The sequence below is a fragment of the Triturus cristatus genome, chromosome 9 (assembly GCF_964204655.1).
Source record: "Triturus cristatus chromosome 9, aTriCri1.1, whole genome shotgun sequence".
NCBI lineage: Eukaryota > Metazoa > Chordata > Amphibia > Caudata > Salamandridae > Triturus > Triturus cristatus.
Genome location: NC_140592.1, coordinates 663,094,111 through 663,111,678, shown reverse-complemented (window position 1 = coordinate 663,111,678; position 17,568 = coordinate 663,094,111). Strand labels below are relative to the sequence as shown.

The 17,568-nt window shown below is 50.0% G+C and overlaps 1 protein-coding gene across 1 annotated transcript in view; it reads left to right on the top strand.

The window, feature by feature from the left end:
- The window catches only part of PPP1R37 (protein phosphatase 1 regulatory subunit 37), a 551,713-nt gene that overhangs the window by 489,813 nt on the left and 44,332 nt on the right, over positions 1–17,568 (top strand). Inside the window, exon 12 of the mRNA XM_085625734.1 lies at positions 3,101–3,191. Coding sequence (XP_085481860.1) covers positions 3,101–3,183 — 83 coding nt within the window. The 3' untranslated portion in view covers positions 3,184–3,191. The remainder of the gene's footprint in view (positions 1–3,100; positions 3,192–17,568) is intronic.

Below are 17,568 nucleotides of genomic sequence, written 5' to 3'. Positions count from 1 at the left end.
GCAGCTAAATAGTCTCCCTACCCCAAAAACGTTTTTCATTGAAAACACACGTGGAAGGAGAAAGATTGCTACGCAGAATTGGGGAAAAAAACAAAGATTCTTATTGGAACAGGTAAACACCACTGAAGGATTTTCAATCCTTTAAATTGTCCTTCCCAGCATGCACACACCAAGCTCCTCTCTTAAATTAATTCTGCCTCTTCATCAAACTTTGATGGTATGCCCTGCTACCACCCTTTTTAGTGCATCCATCATAGTTGCAGTTACCACAAAGGCAGTGCCAATTCCTTAATCTGTGTGGTTCTTGCATTGAGGGAGTTCACTATGCCAACGCAGAAAGAATTAAAAAAAGAAAATGTCTAACCTGGAGGAACACATGAGGTAGGAAAACATCTAAGAATGCTCAAAGTGAGAAACACCCTTTCCGAGCAAAAGGAAAATTGAGAAACGTACAACTTAGAAAGACCTAGCAATGATGCTGGTGCTTCCAAAAGCTCAAATGGAAGCCTTCTAGTCTTTGGTGCTTCTACAGGACCCGGAGTATTATAGAGTATTATAGACTTAGTCCTCTAAATTTTTACCACCACAGCATCACTCAGCACCACCACAGCATCACTCAGCACCACCACAGCATCACTCAGCACCACCACAGCATCACTCAGTACCACCAGCATCACTCAGCATCACCACAACATCACTCAGGGCCACCACATCATCACTCAGGGCCGCCACAGCATCACTCAGGGCCGCCGCAGCATCACTCAGGGCCGCCGCAGCATCACTCAGGGTCGCCGCAGCATCACTCGGGGCCGCCGCAGCATCACTCGGGGCCGCCGCAGCATCACTCGGGGCCGCCGCAGCATCACTCGGGGCCGCCGCAGCATCACTCGGGGCCGCCGCAGCATCACTCGGGGCCGCCGCAGCATCACTCGGGGCCGCCGCAGCATCACTCGGGGCCGCCGCAGCATCACTCGGGGCCGCCGCAGCATCACTCGGGGCCGCCGCAGCATCACTCGGGCCGCCGCAGCATCACTCGGGGCCGCCGCAGCATCACTCGGGGCCGCCGCAGCATCACTCGGGGCCGCCGCAGCATCACTCGGGGCGCCGCAGCATCACTCGGGGCCGCCGCAGCATCACTCGGGGCCGCCGCAGCCTCACTCGGGGCCGCCGCAGCCTCACTCGGGGCCGCCGCAGCCTCACTCGGGGCCGCCGCAGCCTCACTCGGGGCCGCCGCAGCCTCACTCGGGGCCGCCGCAGCCTCACTCGGGGCCGCCGCAGCCTCACTCGGGGCCGCCGCAGCCTCACTCGGGGCCGCCGCAGCCTCACTCGGGGCCGCCGCAGCCTCACTCGGGGCCGCCGCAGCCTCACTCGGGGCCGCCGCAGCCTCACTCGGGGCCGCCGCAGCCTCACTCGGGGCCGCCGCAGCCTCACTCGGGGCCGCCGCAGCCTCACTCGGGGCCGCCGCAGCCTCACTCGGGGCCGCCGCAGCCTCACTCGGGGCCGCCTCAGTCGGGGCCGCCGCAGCCTCAGTCGGGGCCGCCGCAGCCTCAGTCGGGGCCGCCGCAGCCTCAGTCGGGGCCGCCGCAGCCTCAGTCGGGGCCGCCGCAGCCTCAGTCGGGGCCGCCGCAGCCTCAGTCGGGGCCGCCGCAGCCTCAGTCGGGGCCGCCGCAGCCTCAGTCGGGGCCGCCGCAGCCTCAGTCGGGGCCGCCGCAGCCTCAGTCGGGGCCGCCGCAGCCTCAGTCGGGGCCGCCGCAGCCTCAGTCGGGGCCGCCGCAGCCTCAGTCGGGGCCGCCGCAGCCTCAGTCGGGGCCGCCGCAGCCTCATTCAACGACGCCGCAGCCTCAGTCGGGGCCGCCGCAGCCTCAGTCGGGGCCGCCGCAGCCTCAGTCGGGGCCGCCGCAGCCTCATTCAACGACACCGCAGCCTCATTCAACGACACCGCAGCCTCATTCAACGACACCGCAGCCTCATTCAACGACACCGCAGCCTCATTCAACGACACCGCAGCCTCATTCAACGACACCACAGCCTCATTCAACGACACCACAGCCTCATTCAACGACACCACAGCATCATTCAACGACACCACAGCATCATTCAACGACACCACAGCATCATTCAACGACACCACAGCATCACTCAGTGCTTCTTACACTTTTTAATTACAACTTCTCAACATGCTGCACAGCAGCCACACTTCTCTACACCACAGCTTAGAAACATTGGCAAAGCTCTACCTAAATACTTATAAGGCCCCCCAATGCATAGCCAATAGGTCTCGCCTTTGGGACATAATAAGTGTTTAGTTATCCAGCACAATATCCTTCATTAAACAACATCAAGTGTTGCATTGCTAATCACTTATAAGGTCCCCAAAGCGAGACCTATTGGCTATGCCAATGCTTGTTTAGGTAAATATTTTGTTTGTTTTAATAAGCCTGGTTATAGAGTGCCTCATTGTTGCGGTAAAATCTTTCGCGGACTTGCACCTGGACTGACCAAAAACACCTGTTACACTGCTGCTTGCTGTATGTAGATATTGTGGTATCGCTAACTTCAAAACATTTTCTTTTTTTGACTCGTCAGTACAAAAAGGAAGATAAGCAACACTCGGAACTTGCAGTTTGATTGTGTGATTTTTTTTAAAATTTATTTTTATTCCCGTTTTCTGAATTACTAGGTGATATTGTGAAGATCTTAATCTCTGTGAAATTTTGAAGCCAGTTTTGAGCAAGTTTAAACTAAATTTCTTAAAGTTAATGCCTGAACCACACATGTTAAACGTGTAGATGATGTTCTTGATGCAGCATCTTCTGCCACTTCCTACTACACCATTAGGAATTCAGATAAGCTATTGAGGATCAACAGTCAAACTACATTTTATTAATACGAGCATTAATTGTGATATAAGTGGTTTGAAATACCACATTTGTATTGTCTTTTATGCATTTTTGTGAAAATGTGTATAGCTTGATTGTACTTACACACAAGTATTCATTCCTTTGTAACTGGACACCTGCCATGGTTTGCAAACTTAAAAATATATTTTGAGATTGCGGCTCTTGGGACCCTGCTGTAACCCTCTTATTCTTGCTTTCAGAACTGAATTGTTTAAAGAATGAGAAGGAGTTGGAAGAGTTACTCCGAGAGGCAAGTCAGGAGGCTGGCCAGGAGACCCTGTAACACACTGGGTAAGCAGGGCTTTCTAGACTGTTACGTGCAGATTGATTGTTTTATTTTTTATTCTAGAATAACAAAACTGAATCATTAATCATTATGATGTAGAGAATCCAATCACTTGCTGCAGACTGGAGCATTGCTGTTCCTTTTTCATCATTTACAGCACATGCTGTGGTACAGGAGCTATGGATATACAGTATACATTTTGTTCACACATCCACTGCTCTACCCTTGATTCATTGTGCCCCAAACCCCCTGTTAGTCAAAGAACCATTGTAAAGCTATTGCACTAGAGCCCGATCTAATATCATTACATGAAATCGCCTTTGCACTCTCTCCAGTGCCCCCTGCCCTAATTGTTCAGGAAGTACTGTGTTCCAATGTAATAGTACTCAATCTGTCATCACAGCCTCTTCTCTGAAGTAATGTGAGATCCATTGCTATAGCTATGTACTAGAACTCCACTTATCAGTTTCCAAATTAATGCTGTGGTGCAGGAACAGCATTTAAATGTATTTAGTCCTATGGGCCATTGTGTCCAACACAATTACTTTGAGGGACTGAAGGGAAATTGTGAAGGATCTCCTCTCAACATGTATATCAAATATACTATCATATAGCAATCCCTGAGGTGAGGTAATTTTAGCAGTTTTTAGGATGGATCCCAGCACTTAGTACTTGTTAGAATCATCTGCGTTCTTCTGTACACCTGAAAAGATTTGTGATAAGAGTACCTAGATTGGGGCCTACTGAGCCAAAAATCTACATGTTGGTTGGATGATGAGCAGAGACCTATGTTGAAGCATACCATCTCTGTGGGTGAGGGTTTTGTGTTCTCGTATTAGAGATATCCGGAAGGTACAGTTGAACTGGGCTTCTAACTCAACTCCTTTCTAGGGTTCTCCACCCTTGATCTGCCGGTTCCGTTAATTCCTTTCTTTCAAACAGGAGTTTTTGAAAGACTGTATCATTGAGGAGAACCTAATTGCGCGGTCAACGCTTGTGGGATATTAGCCTGACAAGTAAAGAGCTTGCTTTATTCGGCTATATTGATTTTACTACAGCCCTTGACAACAGGGGTAAGATCTGGGTAAAACTTAATGAATGGGGCATACCTCAACTGTTATTGAGGCAATCATTGGGTTCTATTCAAACCTGTGGGTGAAGATAAGACTTTGGTAAAAAAATAAAAAATGGGTCACCTCAGGAAAATCTTTACAATCAAGGGATTGACGTAAGGTTACTTATTGCCCCCCTACCTTTTAACTTGTACATGGCAGACATGGCCAAAGTCTCTCTCCCAAAAAGAGCGTGCCCACCCAAGCTAGCAGATGTGAAGGTTAATATCTTGCAGTATGCTGATGACACTGTTCTGTTGGATCTAACTGGAGTGGGCCTCCAAAGGCAATTAGATCAACTTTTAAGATCTTGCAGGAGCAGTGATAGTAAAATTAATAATTCCAAAACAAAGTTTATTTTTGGTAGGCCATTGGGTGATCGGCAATGGACCCATTGAGAAGATGCCTCCCTATAAATATCTATGGGTTTAATTTGAGGAGAAAGGGCGCACAAATCTTCAATTAGGAATGCGGACACCTTTTAAGCACAATATTCTATCCGCTTTTAAAGAACATTACATGTTCTGACACAACTTAATTGTGTAAAGTGATGAAGTGTAAATTAACTTTCACAACTTTCGATGGTAGGAATCCATTTACAGATAAATTGGGTGACTGACTTGCGACAATACATTGTAAGAGTTACCACAAGACATTAATACTCCCTCCCACGCCCTCCCAAGTACAATTAAAACTAGAGTTTAACTTGACTAGATACAGATGAATTTTGGGGTTTTTTGATGGCATGATTGTACTTTTGGTCCTTAATTTGACTGTATGATTGTAATTTCGGTCCCCTCTGCAACATAATAATTGTTACTGATCATGATTTTATTAAGAAAGATTATATATGTAATGCCACAATTGCACTTTCTGCATTTGGTCTTATTTAGATGAGATAATGAATTTTATCTGCGATGGTCTCTTTTAATAAAAGTTATGTATTTGACGGCAGATTTGTACTTTTGGTCTTTCTGCTCCATAATCATTTTTAGGCCATGAAGACTCAGAATGTTAACATTAAGGTTTTCCTTAATTATATGTATTTCACGGCACTATTGCACTGTTGGTGCTTTTGATGGCATGATTGTACCTTAGCCTCTGCCACAAAACCATTTCAGCCTAGGAAGTCTCAGAATTTTAGCCTTGAGTTTTCCTGTTAATGAACTTTATACATTCAACTATATGATGGCACTTTTAATTCTGTTCCCATATAATCATTTTAGCTATGAAGATTCAGATTGTTACCATTGAGCTTTCCTTTGCATTTTATTTGTTGATCCATGTGGTTCATATATTCTCTTACTATGATTTTAATTAATCTTTGAGCTTTCACTCATTTATTATGTGGTTCTTTATATAATGTATCCTACCTACCTCATCTGTTGCAGGCTCTATTGCTTTACAAATGTGCCATAGTTTTCAACTTGTATAGTTGTTAATTTATTGATTATGGGAGATTTTTCTATAGTACTCAAACCATTTTGTAAACATGTTGAAGCAGCATCTGAAAGAAACACGTTGGTTAGATTCCTTACCTTAGAATATCCCCAGGCGTCGGGCTGGATCCGGAAAGATTTTTCATCAGCAGTACCCCTGCGCGTCGGTAGGCGTCGTATGCGGGTCGGCGTCGTGATCGCCGGGATGACGTAGTCTGATTACTTGGACGCCGCCCTCGTGCGCTGACGTCAGTTCTTCTTCTTTTTTCCGCGCCAGCAAGCACAGATCCGGGAAGAGCGTACCCTTAGTCCTTTTTAGACTAACTTTTTGGACATTTTGTCTATCTTTTTCGAGTCGACTTCGACTCCTGGTGCTGGTAGGGATGCCCGGGTTCAAGCCGTGTGACGTCTGTCACCGACTGATGTCGGTTACCGACCCCCACCATCGGTGTCTCTACTGTCTTGGGGCCGACCAAGATGACAAGTCGTGCCCCGACTGCCGGGTCTTGACGTCGAAAGCTAGGCGGGAGCGGTCCCGCAAGCTCCTCGAGCTCCGGCAGTCGGCTCCGCGCCGCTCGACGTCCCAGTCGAGGAGGAAGTCGAGGGAACGGTCGCCTATGACCCGGCTCCGTCATTTCTGCCTGTTTACCAGGACACGGATGAAGGGGAGGACTGGGAGGGGTCTGAGGACCCTCTGGCACAGTAGTGCCAGTTAAGTCAGGACTGGGCAGATGAGCTGGGGGAGGCCAATGGTCTAGACACTTCGCCTGACACTGGTTTCATCTCTCCTCCTTCCGTGGCTACAGAGGAGGGTGCTACTTATGCTGTGGTGCTGCGCAGGGCTGCCCAGGCCTTGCGCCTGGAGCTCCCTGAAGCCGCCGTGAGGACTAGCCTCCTCACTGAGGTGCTTCAACTGCCAGTAAGCTCTTCGGAGCCTCTGCTGCAATTTAATGAGGCCCTCACTGGTGTTCTGATGGGCACTTGGTCCAAGCCCTCCACAGTCTCTCCTGTGGATCGGAACGTGGCCCGGCGCCACCGGCCAGCTCCGGGCGACCCCTGCTTTCTGTCCGTACACCCCACTCCCAAGAGTCTGGTTATCCAGGCCTCCACGTCACAAACCGCCTTCCCGTCTGCACCTCCGGACCGGGAATCCAAAAGGATGGAACAGTTTGGCAAGTAACTGTTTTCCTCCCTCAGTCTTGGGTTGTGGTCGATTAATACCGCATACCTTTTGGACCGTTACACCCACTCTCTGTGGGATACGGTGGCGGACGTGCTGCCCCAGTGTCTAGAGGAGCCCAGGACACGGCTCGCCCTTGCTGAGGGGTGTGATGCAACACGGTGTTCCATTAGATGTGGACTTGACACCACGGACTTGCTGGGTAGAGCATTGCAACGACGGTGGCGATTCGTCGTCACGCCTGGCTGAGGTCCACAAACCTTTCAGGGGATGTTCCAGAGCACTCTCATGGACATGCCCTTTGATGGCCGTCGCCTTTTTGGTGACAAAGCAGATAGCACGCTGGAGCGCTTTAAGGACTCCAGGGCTACGGCCAAGTCCTTGGGTCTGTCGGCCCAGCGCCAGCAAACTTCTGCTTTTCGTGGCCAAGGAAGGGGTGCCCCCGCACGTTCGTCAGGCCACAGGCCGCAGAACCAGCCTCAACGCGGTCGTGGATTCCGCTGTGACGGAGCAGGGGGGCAGAGAGCCGGTCATTCCACATCCACTCCCGCAGCATCTGCCTCAAAGCCTTCCTAGTCCGAGCTTTCAGGCCCATTCCACGCCAGTGGGAGGCAGATTTCGCCATCACCTGCTCCACTGGCGTACCATCACTTCGGACAGGTGGGGGCTGCAAATCGTCCGAAGGGGCTACTCCCTCCCCTTCGAGAAGACTCCTCCAGCCATGCCACCGCAGTACCACCGCATGTCGGGGGATCACTTGCAACTTGTGCAGGAGGAAGTTACGGCCCTCTTGGCCAAGGGGGCCATCAAGTGCGTTTGTGGCCTAGAAGTAGGATGGGGTTGTTACTCCCACTACTTTCTGGTTCCCAAGAAGGGCAAAGGGGTCTAAGCCCTATCTTGGACCTCAGGAGCGTCAACGCCTTCCTCCGGAAGGTGAAGTTCAAGATGCTGACTTTAGCGCAGATTCTGGCTGGTCTAGACCCTGGAGACTGGATGTAGCATTGGACTTGCAGGACGCTTATTTCCACATCCCCGTCCTGCTGGCCCACCGGCGTTACCTGCGGTTCACGGTAGTCCACAAGCACTTTTAGTTTACCGTGCTCCCCTGCGGCTCACCAGTGCCCCTCGGGTGTTCACGAAAGTGATGGCAGTGGTCGCAGCTCATCTGCGCAGATTAGGGGTTCCAGTCGTCCCCTAGCTCGACGACTGGTTGTTGAAGGCGGGCTCGCCCCGAACAGTCGTCTCCCACCTCCAGACTACGGCTGACCTCCTGCATTCGCTGGGGTTCTCCATCAACGTGCCAAAGTCACATCTGAGTCCCTCCCAGAAGCTCCTCTTCATCGGAGCAGTTCTGGACTCAGCTCAGTTTCGGGTCTATCCTCCCGAACAGCGGGTTAGGGATATTCAGGCTCTGATTCCGATCTTTCAGCCTTTATCCCGAGTTTCGGTCAGGATGGCCCTACGGCTGCTGGGTCTGATGGCCTTGTGCATCCTGCTGGTACATCACGCCAGGTGGCGGATGCGGGCTTTGCAGTGGGACCTGAAGTTCCAGTGGGCTCAATATCAGGGCAACCTGTCCGACCACATCCTGATCTCGGAGGGCACTGCAAGACAGTTGCAGTGATGGCTCGCGGACCGCAATTGGGTCAGTGGCAGATCCCTACCCCAACCGGAGCACGTAGTGGTGACGGATGCGTCCCTCCTGGGATGGTGGGGCCACATGGGAGAGGCGGAGATCAGAGGCCTCTGGTCTCCGGCGGAGTCCCGGCTCCATATCAACCTATTGGAGCTGCGCGCGATCCGTCTTGCACCTAAGGCGTTCCTTCCCTCTGTCCGTGGAAGTGTAGTGCAGGTGTTCACGGACAACACCACCGCCATGTAGTATTGCAACAAACAGGGCGGGGTGGGGTCGTGGACCCTTTGTCAGGAGGCTCTGCGCCTCTGGACATGGCTGGAACATCAGGGCATCACCCTGGTGGTTCAACACCTGGCGGGCTCTCTGAACGCTAGGGCGGACAAACTCAGCCGCCGGTGCATGATGGATCTGAACTCGGACGTGGCGCAAGGTCTCTTTCGGCAGTGGGGAGAGCCTTGGTTAGATCTATTTGCCACCAAAGAGAACGCGCAATGTCATCAGTTCTGCACGTTGGAATTTCCAAGGCGGCACACGCTCGGAGACGCTTTTCGACGCGAGTGGAGTTGCGGTCTGTTATACGCCTTTCCGCCTATACCACTTCTGCTCAGAGTGCTAAAGAAGATCAGGTGCGACCAGGCCCAAGTCATCCTTGTGGCTCCGGATTGTGCACGAAGATACTGGTATCCCGAGCTACTCAGTCTGTCAATCGATCCCCCGATTCGACTGCCTCTTCAGGAGGACCTTCTGTTGCAGCAGCAGGGGACGGTCCTCCACCCGAACCTGTCCAGCCTCAACCTCCATGCGTGGAGATTGAGCGGCGGCAGTTGATGCCATTTGACTTGCCTCCTGAAGTCTGTGATGTCATTCTGGCAGCCAGGCGTCCATCCACTAAAACGGTAAACGCCTGCAGGTGGAACAAATTTGTGGCATGGTGCACAGCAAAGGCTGTGGATCCCCTTTCCGCCCCTCTTTCTGAGGTTCTCCTCTTTCTTCTTTCCCAAGCCCAGCAGGGCTCTGCTCTAGGCACCATCAAGGGATATCTTTCAGCTGTTTCAGCCTTCTTGAGGCTTCCTGATCAGCCTTCTCTTTTCAAGTCCCCTGTTGTCAATAGATTCTTGAAAGGCATTACTCACATGTTCCCGCCTGTTCCCTTTGTAATGCCTCTGTGAGACTTGAATCTGGTGTTAACTTATCTGATGTGTGCTCCCTTTGAGCCACTTCATAACTGTCCTCTTCGTCTTCTGACTCTCAAGACTGCTTTCCTGGTTGCCATCACCTTTGCCAGAAGAGTGAGTGAGCTCCAGGCTCTTTCTTCTAAACCTCCTTTCCTCTCTGTCCATCCGGAAAAGGTTGTTCTGAGGACTCGCCCTTCTTTTATTTCTAAGGTGGTTACTGCCTTTCACATCGGGCAGTCCATTACCTTACCCACCTTCTTTCCGCATTCCTCGAAAGAGGAAGAGAGGCTCCACCGCCTGGCCCCAAAACGTGCGCTCTCCTTTTATCTGGATCACACAAAACAGTTCCGGGTGGACGACCAACTCTTCGTTGGCTACGTGGGCGCTAAGAAGTGGCGGGCAGTGCACAAGCGAACCATCTCTCGTGGGTCGTTTTGTGCATTAAGGTCTGTTAGTCCTTGGCTAAGAAGGATCCTCCTGTGGGGCTGAGGGCCCATTCCACTCGGGCCACGGCGGCTACTACTGCCTTGGGATGGGGAGTCCTTCTGCAGGACATTTGTCAGGCAGCAACGTGGGCCTCGCTGCACACGTTTGCCAAGCATTACTGCCTGGACAGCCAAGTTCGGAGAGACAGCTTCTTTGGCCGTTCCGTTCTCCAGGACTGCCTGGTGTGATCTTGGTTCGCAGACCCACCACCGGGGTTGGTATTGCTGGGGTATCTATTCTAAGGTAAGGAATCTAACGTGTTTCTTTCAGATGCACAAGTTACTTACCTTCGGTAATGATATATCTGTAAGAAACATTAGTTAGATTCTTTACCGCCCCACCCATCCTCCCCGTTCTGCGAACCGATATCTAGGGTTAAGGTCATCCCTTTCAGGGCCCTAGTTTCATGGCACCAGTGTCGGTTTCTTGCATGCTTCTGCGTTCCTGGTGCGGAAAGCTATGTACAGAACTGACGTCCGCGCGTAGGGCGGCGTCTAAGTACTCCGATGTCATCCCGGCGATCACGACGATGTCATCCCGGCGATCACGACGACAGACTCTGAGCCGCAGACGACGCCTACCGACGCGCAGGGGTACTGCTGACGAAAAATCTTTCCGGATCCAGCCTGATACCTGGGGATATTCTAAGGTAAGGTATCTATCTAACTAACTAATGTTTCTTGCAGATATATCGTTACCGAAGGTAAGTAACTTGTGCTTCAAGTAGAAGGGGTAGCCAACTTATAGGGTCACTTTTAGAGCCTGTTTACTACCCTATTAAGGCAGCCATTTGCATTGGCAACCTGTTAAGCCTTCAACTCTCTGCGGAATATTGAAGTCTTCATCGAACCTCAAGTGAAGGTGGTTTAAATTCTTGGGGTGCAGCTTTGTGTACAGAAGTGTTCCCAGTAGAAGTCTGTTCACAAGCTAGCTGCTTTGTGAAAGGGCTCTAAAGATGTGAGAACTTGGTAGGAAACGTGTACATCAGTAAATTGTCTTGTGCACTACTAGACAAAATGACTTTAACTGAGATCTGTGGTATTGGTAGCTTTTGCAAGTCCTTCTAGACCGGATGATGCTGAAGCATAGTTCCGAGCATGTTGGAACTGGTGAAAGTATTGGCCAGGAGTCATATATAAGGTAATCCAGACATGGTATAACTAACTTAGGATGATGCTTTGGGGTCAGGTTGGGGGGTGGTGAACATCTACTGTTCTGGAAGATAATCTTACAGGTTGCATTAGCCTACGTAGTTAAATTCAGTTCAGAATCATGCACCTGCTGTGTATGGTTTTGGGTACCAGTTCAATCATTTAGGACTGGCAGCTAAACAGAAGGATAGTTGGGTAGTACCCATGTGCATTGTCAGCTTTGAATGCATTAAGGCACAATCTGTTCAGTTGCATCTCATCCTGCTGCTAATCCATTTGTTTTTGCCTGTAGTTTTAGCCGTTTGATAGATTGTTGTACTTTTAGTAGCTCATTTTATAGAATTCCTTTGAGAGGTAGGACAGCACATATTTCTTGAAGATTTGATATTGAGCTGATCTTTACTTTACTCCACGGGCTATTGGAGGATTTGTTTGAAGAGTAATGTGTCAGGTTGAATCTAGCTTGATGGTCTGGTGACAGTTGTCACACAGGAACAGTTCATATTATTGTTTTGTCCCTTGATGGAAGGACTTGCCAAAGTAATGAAAGAGATTCTTCTGGCTGTGTAGGAGTGGAAGCCATTGAATATAGTTTAAAAACCTACGTGTGACAATAGTTAACATGTGATGAACATTTATATGGCTGAAGTTGCAGAGATGTGAATGAAATTTACAATTATGTCCTGGCGGATGTTATTTATTTAATTTTTATTTTTTATTTGTGACTATAACCCGCCTTAACGGCTAATGAAGTATTCCTGTGCCAAGTGAGTTGTTGATGAGCGAGGCAGTGAGCTGGAAGACTCTTTCTGAATCATAGGCTGCAGGACATGTTGGTACTGAGATCATTTCAATTTCGACATATAATGTATAGGATGTGCAAAGCGGTCATTTTTCAAATGCAGACAAAGCCTTAATGTGCTAGATTTTTTCTGAATTCTTTTTGTAACCTTCAGTAATATATAAGGCAATATTGCAGCATGAGCTCTTGAGTGCCCTGCAACAAAGATTCCAAGTTGTAAACTCAGTAAGAAATGTTATGAAGGGATATTGGTTTTATGGGCTCAATGTTACAACAAGTGAAACTATGCATAGCCCTTTTAAGGAGTCAGCAGTTACCTCATCTCAGCATACCTAGTACTGGCAGTTTCTTCACTGACTGTCTTCTTTTTCCTTCTCATGCTGATTGGATCGAAGAAAACGTCTTTTTAAACTCTATTCTGTGAAGTTTTCATCTTGGTAAAACTTGCCTTCCTTCGACATTTTTAACTTGCCTTGATATTCCCACCTTCTGTTCTGAACATTTGAAGGGAAATTTTGGAGCTGTGCCTTTACTCTTTGTGAACTTCTTGTGGGAGGAAGAAGATTGCCCATATAATGTACCTGTGGTAAGTTTACGGCCATCGCAGGCCATTCGGCTGGCTCTCAAAATCTTTCTCCCCTCCATCATATGCCGGTCCGTCCAGATCTTGACTGACAACAGAACTGCAATGTGGTGTACGTCAACAAGCAAGGGGGAATAAGGTTGCATCTCTTTTGCCTGGTAGCACTGAAACTGTGGCCTTGGGCTCACTGCCAATCACCTAGTGGGGTCTCTGAATGTCAGAGCCGACATCCTAAGCCGGCATCATCTTTTTGATCATGAGTAGCCTTTACTGCCTGAGGTAGTCCAGGACATCTGCATCCAGTGGGGCACTCCTCAGCTGAACTTATTCACCTCCTCGTAAAATTCTCAGTGCCAGCAGTTCGGCACCCTCAAGTATCCGTTGACTGGAGCATTGAGAAACACGTTTCAGTTGAAGTGTACCTTTCAGCTGCATTGTGAGTTTTCTCCCCATACCCTTGATTTCCTGAATTCTCAGGAAGATGTGCCAAGACCAAGCTCAAGTCATTCTTATAGCCATGAATTGGCAGGAAAGCTCATCTCCACATGCCTCCCGCTTCGCCTTCCACTCAGGGCAGACCTTCTCTCCCAGAAGGGGAGAATAGTTCTGCACCCCAATCTCCGAGATCTCCACCTACATGCTTTGAGTAGGGACAACTGAGCTCCTTTCAGCTGCCAACAGAGGTGGTCATTGTCATCTTGTCTGTATGTCGCCCCTCCACGAAGTCGGTTTATTCTGGCAGATGGGGCAACCTTGTTGCATGGTGTGGATCCCTTGCAGGCCAAATTAGCTCAAGTGCTGCAATTTGAGCTTGCCCTTGCTCAGATGGATGTGCCATTGGCACTGTGAAGGGATTTTAGCCACCTTGTATGCTTTTCCGTGTCTGCCAGAATAGCCATCCCTGTTTAAATCCCATGTTGTCATGCCTTTTCTCACGGGCCTGACCAACTCCCTTTTTGGTTCCTCAATGGGACTTAAATCTGGTTCTTACTGTTTTTGATGGGGACTCAGTTTGAGCCCCTTTACATTTGTACCCTTCCTATGTTGACCCTCAAAGCTGTATTTTTGGTTGCTATCAGTTCTGCTAGGGTCAGTGAGTTATAGGCCCTTAGCCGTCACCCTCGATTCAGTACCTTTTTTTCCAGATAAGTTGGTTTCTGATACATCTGCCAGTGGATTCCTTACCTTGTGAATATTCCCTGCGCCAGCATTCCACTGAATTTTTTCCCCAGCTCTCCACGCCGACATGGACCTCATAATACCACGGCTCCGCTCGCGACTCCGTATGACGTCACCAGAGCCGTAAGAGAGCCACGTCGGCGTGATGACGTCAGTTCCCTTTTATCCGCACCGTCGACGCGTAACGGTTTCCCAGCACTCTCCTGTTACTTTGTAGTCTCCTTGTGAGTTACTGTTTCTGGAATACTCATGTCTTCGTCGAGGAAGTCCGGTTTCAAGCCGTGTAGGGAATGTGGGGGTCACATGTCCATCACTAACCCCCATGAAGACTGCTTATGGTGTCTTTCGTCTGACCACGACGTGGAAGACTGTTCCTGCTGCAGGAAAATAAATCGTAAAGCACTAAAAGAAAGAGAAGCGAAGCTGTTTATGACTAAGGCGAAGGAGGGCAGAGGTCGAAAAAGAGCCAAGTCGAAGCCAGAGTCGTCGACTTCGCACTCGTTGAAGTCGAGAAGACACAAGAAGAAGAGGAAGCATGACTCTCGACGCCGATCGACGAAGAGTAGGGCTTCGAGGTCGCCTTCACCTCGACGTCGAAGTCAGGACTTGGTCTCTTCTTCGCCTTCCCCTTCTCCTCGTGCTTCTCCAGAGAAGTCTCCTTCGCCAAAGTTAACTCCGGCACACTCTCCGGCGCCGGTGGATTCTCCAGCTTCCGACACCGAGCCTGATCAGATTATTGATCTTTCTCCTGTGCCTGAGGCTGAACCTGTGGCTCCCATAGAGGATCTGTCGGCTCCGGCTCCAGCTACTCCTCGGCCGGATTCAGGTTCGAACCCATACCCGCATTTCCCGACTCCAGGTGCGGATCCGATGCATTTTGTTGAATGCTATGTATGGTGTTTTCCAGAGAGCAGCCTTCCCATCCGGTGCACCTTCAGGTCCCGTGGGTCCAATGGTGTTCAGTTTGGGCGTGCCGCAACACTACGCTCAGGCACCTTTTATGCCTTTCTTGCCGATGGCGCCGTCATGGCAGTTCCCGGCGCCGCCTGGAGAGCCTTCCTCCCGGCCTCGACTGGATCGCGTGCCTTCGACGGAGCCTCCCTCGGCGCCGACTCCAGCGGCGCCGCGTGTGACGCCGCCGACTCCGGCGCAGCCTACTCCGTGTACGGCGCTGCCGACGCCGTGTCCTTGGATCCGCTCTCGAAGAGAGGCACAGAGGCTTATAGAGGAAGAACAATATCGAACAGAGGAAGTGGAGGAAGGTGAAGTGGGTGACTCCACTGATGAATTTGAAGGTATTCAGGAGGCAAGTGGATTGGACACCACTCCTGAATGGGAGCATTCTTCTTCCAGATCTTCTCCTCCTCAAGAGTTGGCTCCTTACCATTTGGTAATCAAGAAGGCTGTGGACGCAAGGTTCCAGTTGGTGCACTTCTATATACTCCACAGAGCATACTTGACGCCTGGGAAAATCCAGAAATATTTTAAAGTTGAGGAGGTGGCATGTCCCAGATGTCTGAGAATTGGGGTGGAATTGGATCATATGCTGTGGTCTTGCCCAGCGCTGGGTCTGTACTGGAAAGAGGTGGGAGATACCCTGAATGAGGTGACAGAGAGGCGGCTGGAGTTCGATAGGGCTGTTAGTATACTGCACTGGTTCCCACACACGCCCAAAACTAAAATTACGAGCAAATTCGTAGACATGGGACTTATATTAGCGAAACGAGAAATCACAAAGAGGTGGAAGGCAACAGTGGGACCCACTAGTAAACGATGGAAGGGGGAATTTCTCAAATGGGCCACCAGCGAGGGCGCGCTGCGGTATCAAGGGGCTCATAGGCGCAACGATGATAAGGCACTAGAGGCGGCAGCTGCGTGGGAGGCATTAGTGCGAGGCACTGCGAGATTATGAGCCAGGCGCTGAAGGAGACGACCGAGCTGGGGATGAGGGGATGCCCCCGGAGCAAGCTGGGCACATCACATAACTCGACTCATTGGTATTCCTTGAACTGTACGATTTCAGAGGGCAGAGATGGCCACATGCGTTGTTAATGAGGACTGAGGGAGGGAATTTAGAATTTTCGTAGTGGTTAAGAGTAGAGGTTTTGTTAAGTAGTTTATTGGTTTATGCGTTGTATGGACTGGGAGGGATTTTTATGACCCTGCGTTAGGTATTGTAGGATTGGCGGGTCTTGTGCTTAATTTTCAGGATGTATAATGAAACAAATTGTGTAAGGCTTTATATGTGGTTGTGCACAAAAAAACAATAAACTATGTTTAAAAAAAAAAAAAGAAGGCTGCGGAGCTGTTGGACTTAGTTGCCTTCTGCGGACTATCAGCCAAACCTATTGACTGAAGTTCTTCATTCTCCTTCTTCTATTGTCCAGCCTCTGTTGCCTTTTAATGAGGCTATCTTAGAGCCTGTTATGGACGTTTGGCGCAAGCCACTTTCTTCACCTGCTGTTTCCAGGACTGTGGTGAGAAGATAGAGTGGCTCCGGGGGATCCGAGCTTCCTTTCCTCGCACCCTCCTCCAGAGAGTCTTGTAGTGCAGGCATCCTGCTCAAAACAATCTTCAGGTGCTTTTTATCAAGCACCAGCTGACAGGGACTCAAAGAAGATTGAGCAGTCGGCTAAAAAGGTCTTCTCTTCTGCTAGTATGGCGCTTAAATCAACAAATGCCACTTGCTTGATGGGCCGCTACGTTCATGCATTGATGGACTCGGTGAAGCAGTTAGCTCCAAAACTGCCTGATGAGGCGAAGGGTTCTTTTTTGGAGGTTGTTTCAGACACTCAAGCTGCAGCTAAGCAAGTTATTCAGTCGGGCCTGGATACAGCTGATTCTGTGGCCAGAATTATGGAATCTTCTATAGCCACTAGAAGGCAGGCTTGGCTCCGCTCTTCCGGTTTTTCTACGGATGTTCATACCACTCTGGTCGACTTACTCGTTGATGGGGAAAAGCTTTTTGGGGAGAGAGCGGATTCCGCCTTGCAAAGATTCAAAGATAGCAGAGCTACTGCAAAGTCTTTAGGTTTGCAGACAGTCAAAAGGGTTTGGCTTCAGGAAGTATAGGGGTTTTGGAAGGTCATCTTTTCGTTCCTTCCGTCAACCTCAGCAGCAGCAACAAAATCCTCTCTATAGATCCTATAGAGGAAGACAAAGGGGTTGTCGTGGTTCTGGCCGCAATCCCTCCTCCTCCTCAGCCTCCTCTGCTCCCAATGATGCTACAGGGAAGCAGCCCTAGATCCCCCATCCTGGATCATGTGAGGCCTGTTGGGGGTCGGGTGTCCCACTTTCTGCGAGGTTGGATAGCGGTCACGACGGACCTTTGGGTTTTAAACCTTGTGGAGAATGGGTACGCCCTTCCCTTTCGGGAATTTCTTCCCCCTTACCCTCCTTGCCGAGGTTTTTGCTCAGAGGACCATCTGCTTCTCCTGCAGAAGGAGGTTCTTGCTTTGCTACAAAAAGGTGCAATAGAGGTGGTTCCAGAGCAGGAAAGGGGTCAGGGATGCTACTCCCGGTATTTCCTGATTCCCCAAAAAGAACGGCACATTGCGTCCAATTCTGGACCTCAGAATCTTGAACTTTTACCTGACGCAGGAGAAATTCAAGATGCTAAACCTTGCACAGGTTATTCAA